This window comes from Buceros rhinoceros, unplaced genomic scaffold (assembly GCF_000710305.1).
Source record: "Buceros rhinoceros silvestris isolate BGI_N320 unplaced genomic scaffold, ASM71030v1 scaffold13236, whole genome shotgun sequence".
Taxonomy (NCBI): Eukaryota; Metazoa; Chordata; class Aves; order Bucerotiformes; family Bucerotidae; genus Buceros; species Buceros rhinoceros.
In genome coordinates, this window is record NW_010418167.1 from 71,358 (window position 1) to 85,185 (window position 13,828).

The 13,828-nt window shown below is 37.5% G+C and overlaps 1 protein-coding gene across 1 annotated transcript in view; it reads right to left on the bottom strand.

Moving 5' to 3' along the window:
- GLCCI1 (glucocorticoid induced transcript 1) overlaps positions 1–12,366 on the bottom strand; it is a 49,284-nt gene extending 36,918 nt beyond the window's left edge. The window contains exon 1 of the mRNA XM_010138432.1: positions 12,273–12,366. Within this exon, the coding sequence (XP_010136734.1) occupies positions 12,273–12,366 (94 nt within the window). The remainder of the gene's footprint in view (positions 1–12,272) is intronic.
- Between the last annotated feature and the right edge of the window lie 1,462 nt (positions 12,367–13,828).

The window sequence follows — 13,828 nt, forward strand, 5'->3', positions numbered from 1 at the left end:
ATTCCTGCTAGAGCTGACAACAAATTTACAACAATCTACAAAACGAATGATTCAGAAGTGCCTGAGTGAATGCCTCTTAAATAAGGAAGTACATGGGAACAGAGCATGGGAAATCGTAAACTAGAAATGTGAAGCTGAATATTCAAGGAATGCAACTACTAAGAATGTCAGCCCAGCACTTAGGCCATGGTTACTACCACAGCGGCTGCTGCTGACTGCCCCACATATGCCTAGCCAAAAGTCCCCTCTTCTGTTACACCTTCCACAGGCCTGAAAATGGATAGTTCTGTTCCTGCTTGCTTCAGACAGTGATTGAGTACTACAAAAGCAGACTTCCAGATACAGGAGGAGAAACAGCCTCTGAAGAGCCTGGTCAAGGAGGGGAGGGGGGGTGGAGGGGTGTCTTTGTTTTAGGTTGGTTTTTTGGGGTTTGGATGGTTGGGGTTTTTTGTTTGTTTTTAAAGAGAGGATATAGTGATACTGTAGTGATTCCTGAATGCACATTTGGTTGGTCTTTCCTGTTCTGATTATGTAGGTAGATGGACAAACTGGTACATGTCTATTTGAAGAATTTGTCTCTTTACAAATTCTTTAAAGTCTCTTTGTGACTTTACGAAGAAAAAAATAACAATGGGGACTTAGAGGCCACTCAAAAAAAAAATATTTCAATCTTCGTTTTCAAGAAGGCTTTTCTCTTGTAACTGGAGCCAAAATCTCTCAACAAAAAGATTAACAAGGGATTTGGGGTCCCTATAAGTTTTACTCCACAGGATAGATCTGTTGGCTCAAAAGACATTTCCCAGTTGCCAGTGACTGACAGTCTTGGTTCTGACCCAATCTGCAACTGGCTGGCTGACTGCATTAACAGTTCAGAGTGGTGCAGAACAACAAAGAGCATACTGTTTGCCATGCACTGTTCATAGAAGATAACAAAAAAATAGAATTTTAAATACGTACTTTAAAAGCAGAACACACTAATATGTAATTGAACAGAAAAAAATTATTACACTCCTATAATTTCAAATTAAACAGCTTAATGTCTTTAATAGCTTAAAGCAAACCAAAATACTAGCTTTTTTAAACATTTAAAATACAGTACACGGTGTTTTGCTGCCAAAAGGATATTTCTAAAAGCATATAATAAGAGACAGTCATTTTAATTTACCTTCAATACATATAGAAACATATATATAAATACTGCAGGTTGGCTCTGTAAAACATCTGCCTTCATTATGTGCTCCACACTGGTTTTCAGTTGTATCAACTTCAGAAATTATTCCCAAGTTTCTGTTTTTAAAAACCAAGACAGAGGATGGCTAAAAATGAAGGGGGGTGACATTCTCAAGTAAGAGACTGACATAATCCCCTCTAATTTCTTCTCATTATCCGTAACACTGAACTGACCAAAAAAAAGGCACAGAACAGCACCATAATGTAACCAAGGCTTCAACAACTAAACTCAGCAGGCAGAAAGCAGTCCATGAGATCTAAGGCCTTTTCAGAGATGTGCTTTCTACATCTAGGATTCTTCAAGGTAGGAAGAAAAAAAAAAAGAGAGAGGAAACCATTTCCAAAAAGGTCATTTATTTTACAGTTTGGTAGTCAGGGCAAATTTGGTTTTGTACCTAATGAAGCTTACTAGAATTCAAACTGAACTGGATGAAACAGCAAGTGTATCAATACAAGAGGAGGCCTATACTGGGAAAACAAAACGAACAAAACCAGCTTGCTCTTTCAAAGGAAAATTGTAGACAAGGACCCAAACAGAGTTATTTTTTATTGCTACAACTAAACCACCTAGAAGGAGAATGGGTCTGATGAGTCACTGAATCCAACAGGAAGATCAAGGCATTTCCTTCCACCAAGGAGGTTTTACTCATGACTCTTCAGGGTCATACAGCTCTACTCACCTAACCGCACAGGCAGTTAGAGTGCTCAGAGCTAGAGTATAGATACCCAGAGGAAGACAGATGGATGGATGAATACAAATTTCATTTGACCTAGAGATGACTCTCAAAACACTGGTTGCCTATGCATGCATGTTGGAACACCGTCTCTGCCTCTTGTCCCTATTCCACCCATCTACAGGTCAAGTAGAATGTGACTCTGTGTATCTTTCAGAAGTCATATTTGCTCACAGCAAAATTCCCCTGTTTAAAATCAACATCATCCTGAGAGATCAAGCATAGCAAGAATGCTCTAATCTCAGTAACAAAAGTAAACTATAAGGAAGAAAGTCCCAGCCCTCCTGAGCTCAGTTATTCTTCTAACAAGATTACCATATTACTGGCGTGTATAGAACCTGCATGCAAGAGACAAAGCATTTAATATCACAAAAGCCTGCTTTGTTCCACAGATGCAAGCTACACATCTGCACACTGAACAGGACACTCATCCAAACTTTTCAGATTCTTCTGTATTACACATTTTTAGAAGATATTTTTTATTTCTAAGATTGTTAATTCAAACTTAAACACTATGCAAATACCTAAACTTAATGTAATTTAATAAAGTATCTAAAAATGTTCCTACTTCAGAAAGTTAAAGCAATATTAATTGGAGCTCAGGACCTACATACTTAGGAAAAAGAGCACACTGAAGCACACAACCAACCATTAACTGTTATGCACTTCTGCAGGTACAGAGAATTTTCTTCATTTCAGTTCATTAATTTAGATCTGTTGAATGATAAATTTATCCAATACTGAGAAATTAACTGGAAAGCAAAAAGAGGACCAAGGTGGGCTTTTCTTCTAGTATAATAATAACTAAAATCTTGAAAGAAATTATAAACATACGCAGTTAATTCAGGAGCTAAAGACAATACCACCTTTGTTGAATAAACTTGATGACTCTGAAGGGATTTTTTTAATACACTGATAATATTTACAATTTAACAATTATATAGAGAAGCGAGGGGTTTGTACACCTTTAAGTAATTCCACTTTCCATCAAAATGCAGCTGGACATAATTGTGAATAAAAAAAGCCCGAAGGCATGATTCACGATTTTCACAATCAAAATACACAAAGAACTGTAATCAATACATGGTAGGCTACACAATGCCACCATAATGATCACCAGTGATTAGAGATAGAAAGAATTCTCCTAGCTAGAGTTGATTATACTATTAAAAAAAAAAACCTGAAAAATACAAACATAAAAGCAGATTAAAACTGATTGCTTAAATCAGGCTGCCCAATTTTGCTGATTAAATAAATTACCTTTTCATTTCAGTTAAGTCACAGAAACAAAGGTCTTAAAACAACTTCCTAAATCAGGAGCCAGTTCTCAACTATCACTGACAAAACACACATAACCACTAAAAACAGATTACAAACTCAGCCTTACGGCACCCAGGTATTTTGCCCCCACAATTCCTACTGGAAAAATGATCCAAGAACATTTTTCTCTTGACGGTCTTAGGCCTTCTTATAGTATTTCACATGAACAGTTACACTGACAAACCCATGTACCATTCATGCCCTAGCACAGTTCTCCCTTCCCACCTCTCCATGCCCTTCCCACTCACTTGGATTCAGAGAATGCAACTGTATTTTTATTCAGAGTAGATTTTTTTTTATCATCACTTGGTTAAACTCCTAACCCAACAGTCCTTCCCTGAATATGCTCCAGTTTGATTTCACCTTTCTCAAATTGTGGAGCACCAAAACCACATACAGTATCCCACAAGATGCCTCAGGAGGTCGTTCATTTGTGTAAGACCTGACTTGCCCCCAGTACTTTTCAGTCACTTGATGCTGGCAATTTAGAGATCCCACCATTGCCCCACTCCATCCTCCAGCATTTTCACATTACATGCTCCCCCTCAAAGATATTCTGATCAAGTACAACCTCACATACTTAAATCTCCATTTTTAAATCTCACTTTTCACAATTATTTCAATTCCCAAGGTCCTTCAACTCTTCTTGCACCATCTTTCTGCATACTAATTAAACCTCTCAAAATTCATCAATGGTTTCATTACCCTAGTTTTAAAACTTGCTTAAGCAGATAAGATCTACTTCCCATCTAGAAAATCAGTTCTCTTATCAAAGCCAACAGGTTAGCATAATATTATTTAGAAAACTAATTTTGCACTTGAACATTTTTCTCTGCTTTCTACCATTGCTTACCATAGCTTCTGAAGTTTCACCTATAGCTGAAGTTAGATCAACAGTATTTTAGAACTGGACTAAACATGCTTCACATCTTAAGAACATCAGCACTTCATTTGCTATACTCTGATGTCTATTCTCAAATGCTGTCACCTGTTCAGAAGATTGCCTTGGAAATTTGAAGGTACACCTGAACTTCTGAGAAGGCTTTTCTAGAATCCTGCAATGGAGATCACTAAACTGACTTTCAAATATGCAATCTGTATTTATCATAGTCCTGGTAGTTCCTAATTCCAAACTACCCTCTCCCTTAAAGTTTTTTTTTGTTTGTTTGTTCAGTTTTTATCTTCCTGGGTTAAAAAAAAACACAAAACAAACAACACCGTCATTACTGCAAGTTGATTACTTAAACTTTATCCTGGTGAGCACAAATCACTGAATAAGTATCTGTGACACCTCCCCCGAGATTTTTGCTACTATTCCTTGTAGCTGATTTTGAAACCATACATTCCAGGAAATAAGTCTCAGATCATCCTCAATCTCTCTTTTCTTGGTACCAAACGACTGCAACTACTTTTTCCTTATTTTTCTACTGTCTGACTTAAAGCACGCTAAGTCCACATCTGTTTGGGTTTTAACAATTCTAAGCTAAGATTCACTTTTGGGTTCATAACAACATTCTTTTCTTAGTTCTTCCTGCTGTTTCATGCAGGCTCTCTGTAAATTCCTAGCAGCCTTTTTGAGGTAAGTGCCCATGCAATCAGTTCACATCCATGAGTTTTTCTGATGTTTGAAAGATTCCAATAGCGTTAACATTTTTCATTAAAGCAGATTCTCCCTATATTCTAGTCAGAGCAACTCTGTTTACCCAAATTGTCATGCTATTTCCTTCTGAAATCTGAAACTTTACTCCAGATTTAGAACATACCTCTACGAATTTTTCTTTTGCTGTACATGCATGTAAATTTGCATGATTAAGAAAGGCCTCACTGTAGAAAACATCAAATATTTATTGCATATACAGTGCAAGCACACTCATCTCTTCTGCTTCTCCCACATTTTGTGTTGTCAGACTTGGTAATTCCTATCTTCAATGCAACCAAACTGAGCTTCTACTCTAATTTTCGCAATCAAAAGATCGCCCTACATCCTCTAACTTCATATTAAAGGTTACACACCCCACTAAATAAAATCATGAGATTCCAATCATCTTAATAAGCTAGTTCCTTCTCTGGAAGAAATTAAGATAGAAGTATACAACAGTTTCACAAAATTAGCGTTTTAAACAATACATGGACTGCACGCTTCTGTACACAACTTGGTTTGAAAACATGAGTCTCTCCATTTCTACAGTAATGCCCAGAGGTTATTTGGATCTTCAGTATGGACAAAGTCCTAAGTTAAGTATATGACTCCAATCGTTTCCTTGTATGGACATTTCTTAAATACACATTACTTTAAAAACATGCATGAGTAAATTACGTTTTTGCCCATGAGAAATTTTTCTCTTCCAGATTAGGACTTTTTCTTGTTCCCCTTGAAAAAACATCAAGTATTTCCAATGTATTTTACGATTTCTTTGAGGGGGGGGAGAAAATACTACAAAGATGATAATTCACGGCAGGGTATCAGGTAGAAAGGAGCCACTGAAGGTGAAATATCAGTGAAATCAAGAGTATGAGAGAAAGGATGTGTAAGAGTATTCCACTATCAACAGACACAATTAAGCAAACACAGCTATCAGTTAAGAATGAAAATTTTAAGACCTTGAATAGAAATTTATTTCTGTGAAGACAGCTTTTCCTTTAACCTGGCAGCTTCCCAACTACTGTGTAAACCTAAGTCGTATTCCGCATTCTTCAGCAGTTAGTTGATATTTTTAGAGTCACACTGTTCAAAGTCTGTTCCGGGACACTCAGCATAAATCTGGGTTTAATTTTTAGTACACAGGTCAACTCTCCATTACTTCGAAAAACAAAGTTAAGATATCATATATAACAGAGATTTTGAGCAACATGACATACAGGATATGGAAGCGTTAACACTTAACTGCATAGAGTCAACACTGCAAAGCCACTGGGTTTTGCAATGTACCTTCCAGGGCTCCAGTGCCAGGAGTCTGACATGTGGCACTGAATTTAACCTGACTCTGGGTATGAGAACTGCACTCACCAAATCCTTCCAGAGCAAAGACCACACCACAACGATACCTGCAATAATCACTGGCATCTTCTAGTCCTACTGAACTAACAAGCTCTGCTGTGACGTACAGAAGAGTGAGTAGTGAGACCATGTTAAATACCTACAGAAACCCACAGGTCTTGTAGAGCCACTCAGTGGCTCCTCCACACTGTGTGTCTCAATGGCCTGAGTTGGGGGAACACAGTGCAAAGTTTTCAAGCTTTATCCAGCAACATTTCTTCTGATTCAGCATGGGTACAGCTTATTTAACGAAAGCAACCGTACTGTTATCCCTAGAAGCTATTTATTCACAAACCCAGGCATTTATATCTGCACTTAAGTAATCTGCTCCCAAACAGCCAATGGCTGACTGTATGTCGTACTTTGAAAAAGTGGGCTTTGTATTTATGGGCTCATTCCTGCAGACTAGGATGGCTAGAATTAGCTAGTGATAGAGTACTGAATAACCAGATTTTGTTTTCTGGCAAGAACACATTATTTCCAAATCAGCTTGGTTTCCAAATGCCAGCAGATGTCAATGAATTATTAGTTTTGATTTTTTTTTTAGTACTGCAGCCTAAGCACCTGTATTAAAATGCTTCATGGTTAGAAAACAGTAGATATACAGGTAAACCAGCTAGCTAACCTTCACAAAGTATTTCTATCAGAACTCTAGAACTGACACCGTACACTCAAACACCAGATTAAAAAGCACATGATAAATGGCAAAATCAGTATTGTTCCATTCAATCAATTCACACCCAGGTGGTTACTGCTACAGAAAACATTTCCAAAAGACAGTTTTGTACTCACTAAAACAGTGCTATTATTCATATAGCTACAGAAATGAATTTCAAGTTCACAGGCATGAACGTCAGTGATCTTGCAGTGACCAGTCAGGCCAGTGCTAATTCCTGAAATTCAGAAGTGTGTCTATAACTAATCTCCTTGCTTAATGCCTGGTGGCAAGAGTGAAGGAAAGGAGGATGAAGTTTGTTCCAGTGGGTGACTTGCACCGTTCAAGGAATGGGGCACTTAGTATAACCGGAATAATAATTTATCTCAAGGCAGAGTGAGAAGAAAATATTCTACAGTGGATTTCAGATTATTCTAAAACCATGATGGAACTGCTACCGTACTGTTCTCAGTCACCACAATGCGTAGTTTGAGTTCAGCTAGTTTCAGGTTGTGCGAAACATGTGGCAGATAAGAAACAGCTGTTAATCACTCATCTGTATTTGATTCAGAGAATAACATACACAGCTACTCCTCAATTTAACACTAGCAGCAGTGAAAGTTAAATCCTTATAAACACTAACATCCATGTCACCATTGTTAAGGCACGTGCAACACTAAATTAAGAAGGTCTAACCAATACAGTATCTTGCATTAAGACTTCAAAACCCAAGCTCACAACATTTACGACCTGCTGGGAAGTATATTGCTTCCAAAGCAGCAACACCTAATATGGAAAACTAGTTAAGAGATCTACTACTAAAAAATGAAGACTGTCCATCTTCCACTGACCCAACACCAAATTGTTAGGTTAATCCCTATCTACAAACTGTGCAGAAAGCAGTTATTGCTTGAATGTAGGGACCCACACCTTCTGAAGTTCCCTCCTACCCCACTGGAGAAAGTTAATCTGTATTTAACAGGGTGACAGTCAATAGTTTGGTAGGATACAGTGGCAGCAGCTAATAAGAAGTGGTGCAGATAGCAAAGAAGCAAGAAAGATGCAAAAGAGAAATGAACAAGACCAGGCAGTATTACAAAACCAGATAGAGTTGGCTGAGAGCACTGCCCAGCATGGCCTGCGTGAGTTTCCTCCCCCAAGACAGACTTCTAGTAGCTACGTACCCTCTTCTGTCTTACTAACAGAAGACATAGTCTGAACAAAGTCATCACCAGACAGACCAAGGGGACAATGTAAGGGAACAGCTCTGGTCCCAAGTCCATATTCACACTGCTGGGAGAGCAGGACAAGGTTCCTGAGAGAGCATGTATTTTGGTTTCAACTGTAGCTGTTTCCAGGGATGAGATTGTAGCTTTCAAAAATAAAAGAGTTGGAAAGACTGACTCACCATTCAAAAGGATTGGTATTACACACTGTATCATGATAATCTGTGTGGTATCCATACTGCAGAAGTCTCAAATTGTGATCCCTTTCAGTAATGATCCGCTATTTTCAAGCTTTAGGATTTAATTTCTGACTCAAAAATAGTGATAATAGAAATTAGTGGTGGTGAAGTTCAGAGCCAAATCAGAAGGGGAAAAATTAAAGCATAACTGAAGAACAATCTAATTTGGGGGAAGTAGTAAATACACAGTAATCTAATTCTTACATTTTGCATAAGTACAAACACCCATTTTCCTTCACTCTAATCTCCAGTTCTCTTCATTTTGCAGTTGCCCACACCTTAAAAACAGTGACACAAAGGAAAAGGCGATAACCTCACGCTGACAACTTGCTGTGTATGTAGGGCTTCTAAGGAAGAGATGTAAACATTATAGTTGTCTGAAAAAGCCTTAAGCCATTGTTTAGACATTATGGGTTTACATGGGAGGCAGTATTGGAAGAGAAAGAACTCCATGCATTTAATTATTAACATTAAAGCAAGATGATGATCATTAACATAACTACCTCAAGTCTTAAGCAAAATCTTCCAGTTATTTATCTTTACTACAGGGTCCTCTTTTTCATCAGTAAAAAATACTTTTTAAAAACTGCTAGTCAATGTTTAAACCCTACTACGTTAACAACTTTTCCTGAACATATGCTAAATCCATGGAGAACTAACTACTGTGTCAAGTGTTGGCAACACTTTTCTCTACTGAAGGTATTGCCAGCCAATTTAAACAGGAACTTTCATTTTTCACTGTGGGGAAAAAAAAACAACTGTTACCTTCTTCAGATGAAGACAATTACTCAACAGATAGAAGTCCTATCTTAAACTGAAATACTGAGGAGCATATACTTTATTTCCAATAGGTTTTGTATTGTTACAACTATTGTTTTAGAGTCCAGGTTGAACTGAAATTTCAGAATTACTTCAGTTACCTTCATTTTTTTAGATGATACCTACAGTAGTAGCATAAACCCCACTTTAAAAATAACTAGCCTTCCACTACGAATTTTAGCAATAGAGCAAAGTTCTACAACTCATTATGTGTTAGTCTATACTTGGCAAACTGACTTTTTTGTATGACTCTGAAACACAATCCCTTAATCTATTCTCCCTGCATTTTAAGATACATTTTAAGAACCTCCATTCACCCCCATTCCCATTCATGAGAAAGGAATCATGAATTTCAGAAACCAAATTACATTATTAGCCACTGTTTCACTATGCACGGATGATGGCAGAACTTCAGTTTGGCCATATGTACCACACTAATACTTGCTTACATCCAAAGAGTAAGAATTAAAGGTCAGGTAGGGATTTAAAATAGGTAAGTTTAGTTTTTATTTCCAGTGGGGCAGGGGGGTGCTTTCTTAATATCTAATGCCTTGCCACAATATCATTCAAGTTCAATGGAGAAAAATACCTTTCTATTTTTCTTTCCTGCAGTTATGTGAACACCTGAAAGAAGCTCCATTAATTTGTCTTATGAAATGTATTTATTAAGGACATCTAATATACTATTCTCATTTAAAGTGATGTTAAAACACGTAACTAAAAAGCTTTTCAGTTCAAGACAACTGGTTCAAACTTAGCCAGTGTCTTATTTCACTATATTATATTCCAATGAAAGCTATTTTGGGAAGAGAGGGACAAAGCTGGAGCAAAACTGTTTTGGCCATACAGTTATGGGAATACTGCTATTATTCAGACATCAGGAAATAGGAAGCATCACAGAAATTACTTCCTTACCTACATTTGTTAGAAATAAAGAAAAGATCTTCTTGATCTCTGGTATAAATGCTTATGAAGTCAAAATATTGGATGGCTTGGATCCAGGATATTAAAATAGTTCTGCCTTTTGAAGTCTGAATTTTGTTTTCTTTAAATACTGATATCCCTCACAAGTCTGGAGATCAGCAATATCCACTCCTCACTCCACAAGCCTTTTATCTACTAGCATAACAGATACACATACTCAGTACTCAGCACTGGGTTATACAGTTGTTTGGCATCTTTTTTTCCTCTTAATGTTGAAAAGGATTCGGGAGTTATTTAGGGAAGAAAAACATGTTGGGAACCCTGAAGAGCCGAATCAATTACAATATTTTTCATATGTCCTTAAAACTAACCTATGCCTCCAAAATTTGACATGGAAAGAAGTTTGTACTACAAACCTTGTAAGTGAAAGTTAGAAAAATATGAAGCATAGTACTACAGTACCACTAGAGTTAACACCAGACAAATCAAAGATTTGGACAAAAGCAATATTGAGCTTGAATTGTACAGAAGTCACTTATACCCTCCCTGTATACAAATCATTACATACCACGTGGAAAAAAAAAAGGAAACCCATTCTCGTATTTATACAAGCTACTTTACATAATAACAGAAACTACTGATTTTATCCAGTTAAGGCAAGAAAGAAAACAACCTGCTTTTTTCCTGTAACACATCAGTGTTTGCAAGCAAGAGATATGTTTTGTTTGACCTGTCAGAGGGGGGTTTTTTTATTATTGAAAGGTCCTTGGTCATAAAACACACAGTTTCACGTTCTGTTGACATTACATTTATACCATCAGAGATGTATTAGACATATTCCCTCTAAGAAAACCATGTGTCATTACATTTAACCAGACAAACTCTCCAAAACATGAACACAGGCTATAAAAATCATATCTACTAGTAAGGAATAAACATGTTTAAAAGAAAAGGAGTAGACTCATACATTGCAGGTTTATCCTAGAATATCAGAAGTTTTTCCCTCCCCCCTTCTTTTTTCCTTTTTTAGCACCTTGAAGTTAGTATATAGCATTGATGATCTCTCATCCATTCTGTATCAGTATTAACCAAATACAAAATATTGGCACTGATGGTTTTCTAACAGCTACAAATGCCTAACTCTGCTAAAAGAAAATATCATCAAATCCTCAAAGTTTCAGATCTAAACACACAGGGCTTTGCTGCAAAACAAAACCATTCATGGCATCCTAGAAAGAAGGGAGAGAAAAGATGATGATGGGAGAAGAAACAGAGCATGTTGCTTTCATTCATCTAGTAGTGATGTCAATGCCTGCAATGGTAGTTGCTCTGACCTGTAGGGGCTCAAAGCTGGAGTGTTTTCACAGCAATCTCTTTTTATAAAAAGAGCCTCTGGCAAATCACTAATATAGCCACAACAAAATGGCTTAGTACTATAGCCAATTCAAGGATTCTATACTGGAAAAGGCTGAAAGGAGGTGGGGAAGAGGCAGGTGTCTTAAGAAGAGAAAAACATCTATCCACCAGAATCATAAGCAGTCTCCAGCACGAGGCATATTTGTGAAACAATCCAAGTCAGACTGCAGAGCAGATCTCCTGCACTGGAGAGAAAAACAACAGGATTATACCTAGAGCCTGAGCTCACATTTTACAGCAGTGGGAAATCGTTTTGAAAAATTGACAAAAAAACTTGATCAAGTCTCTTCCCCAAGACTCACATACTGATAACAACTACAAATAACTGGAGTACACATTGTTCAACAACCCACAGGTTTTTTCCATGTTTGAAAACAGGACATTTGGGTTTTTTTTCCAATCCTCCATTATTACTGCAGCAGTCCTCTGGTTCAGCAATCAATTTTCTATACACTACCATACACCGTATAAACTCCACACATCGGGTTTAGTATCCATACATCATGTACTAAAATGCTGAGAACAACCAGGGAAACAAAGACAAAATACTGCCCCGTGGCATGAAACTATATTCCAAATTGTGTAAAAACAGCCCTAGGGGGGCAGTTTTGGGGGGTGGTAACCTTTTTTCATTTGCAAGGCTGGAGAAGTAAGGTGTCTTATTAGCTTTGCCTGCTAGAAAATGGTGCCTGTATTTCGGTAAAATAAAGCTGTTGATGTGTGCAACTGTGGTCATTATTAGGGCGATCACGTTGTTTTCATTCATTCAGGATTTGCTAGAGGATGTCAGCTTCTGCAGCAGCTGGCTTGACCTGGAGGAGGGGGAACAAATTCCTCACAGCGCATACAGATTACAGGGTGCATTTCTTGACCATTTATGATTTTATACATCGCACTCATTAAACCAAATCAAGCCATGTATGCTGCTAACACAGTTTGCCGTGAGGCAAGCTCAAACAAGTTTAATGATGGAAAAGTCATTCGGTACTAATTTATAGTCTGATTTATTAAGGCTAATGCAGCCCACAGATGAAGAAGGCTGAAACCACTTTCTAAAATTAAATTTCCCCTCCAACAAAAAAATCATACGTAATAAAGAAATACTTTTCAGCCTTGCAGTATTTTTCCTTGCTTGCAGGTAACTGCCCACATTCCTTCCTACCTTAAACATAGACCTTTATGCACTGCACCACTACAATGTTTTGCTCCAGGTTCCCATAATTAAATAATTTACAGGATTCATCATCGGTATCAGCAATGTTCACGGGTACCAATTTTTTGTTTTGCCTAGTTTCCCATAAGCATATTCCAAAGGTAAGAAGAAGGAAAAGAGGAAATCTACATTTAATATTTTTCCCACTGTACGAAATGCTATCTTTAAAATTTTAAATATAGCTTGAGTGAAGCAAAGCCACTGAAGTTTAATTTTCAAGCATGCAAAAACTTCTGCAAAAATAGATGACCTTTTTGAGAAATAAGTTAGGAAGTATCTCTGTTCAGATTATAACACAACTAATTTGGTCATCTGCATAAGCACAAATACTGTATAGGGTAAATTAACTCCATGCGTAACTGGAGGTGCCCATGTCCTAGGACCACTCTGATGGCAGATATTTGTTGAAGTTACGAATACTACATATTGTAAGGTTTTACTACACATTAAAGCTGATGGGGCGGGGGGGAGGGGGGAAGGTAACATTCCACTGCTAAAAACATGTTGGCAAACAACACAGACCACAATTTGCCACAGAAATGAAACACGGTAAGACTTAAGGAAGAAACAGCAAGGGAGGGGTACTGAACCACATAAAGCGTTCCCAGAAAGAAACGATGAGTGATACCTGAGAGCTACAGCAGGGTAACATAAAAAGTGCATTTAGTCTCATTCATTCGACTGCTAGAGGGATGGGGGAAGGGGGGAAGTAAGATGGCCACTACCACTTTAACACGTTCAATAATTTAACAGACAACCTGACACAGGTTAAGTTGGACTTGCTGCAAATCAATTTTACATTTTAAACTTTACAGGCCTATTTTGGCCACGTCAGGGTTTTGGGGTTTGTTAGTTGTTTGGGTTTTTTTATTCGGTAAATATCACAAGGAGACAGACTTATTTCAGTATGGGAATTTCCCTTTTGTTTTGAAGTCCATGCTCAAAAACATTACATATTTTAACCTAAGACGTTATTTTTATAACTTAAGCCCTTAAGAAACCGAGCTCTGCAGAA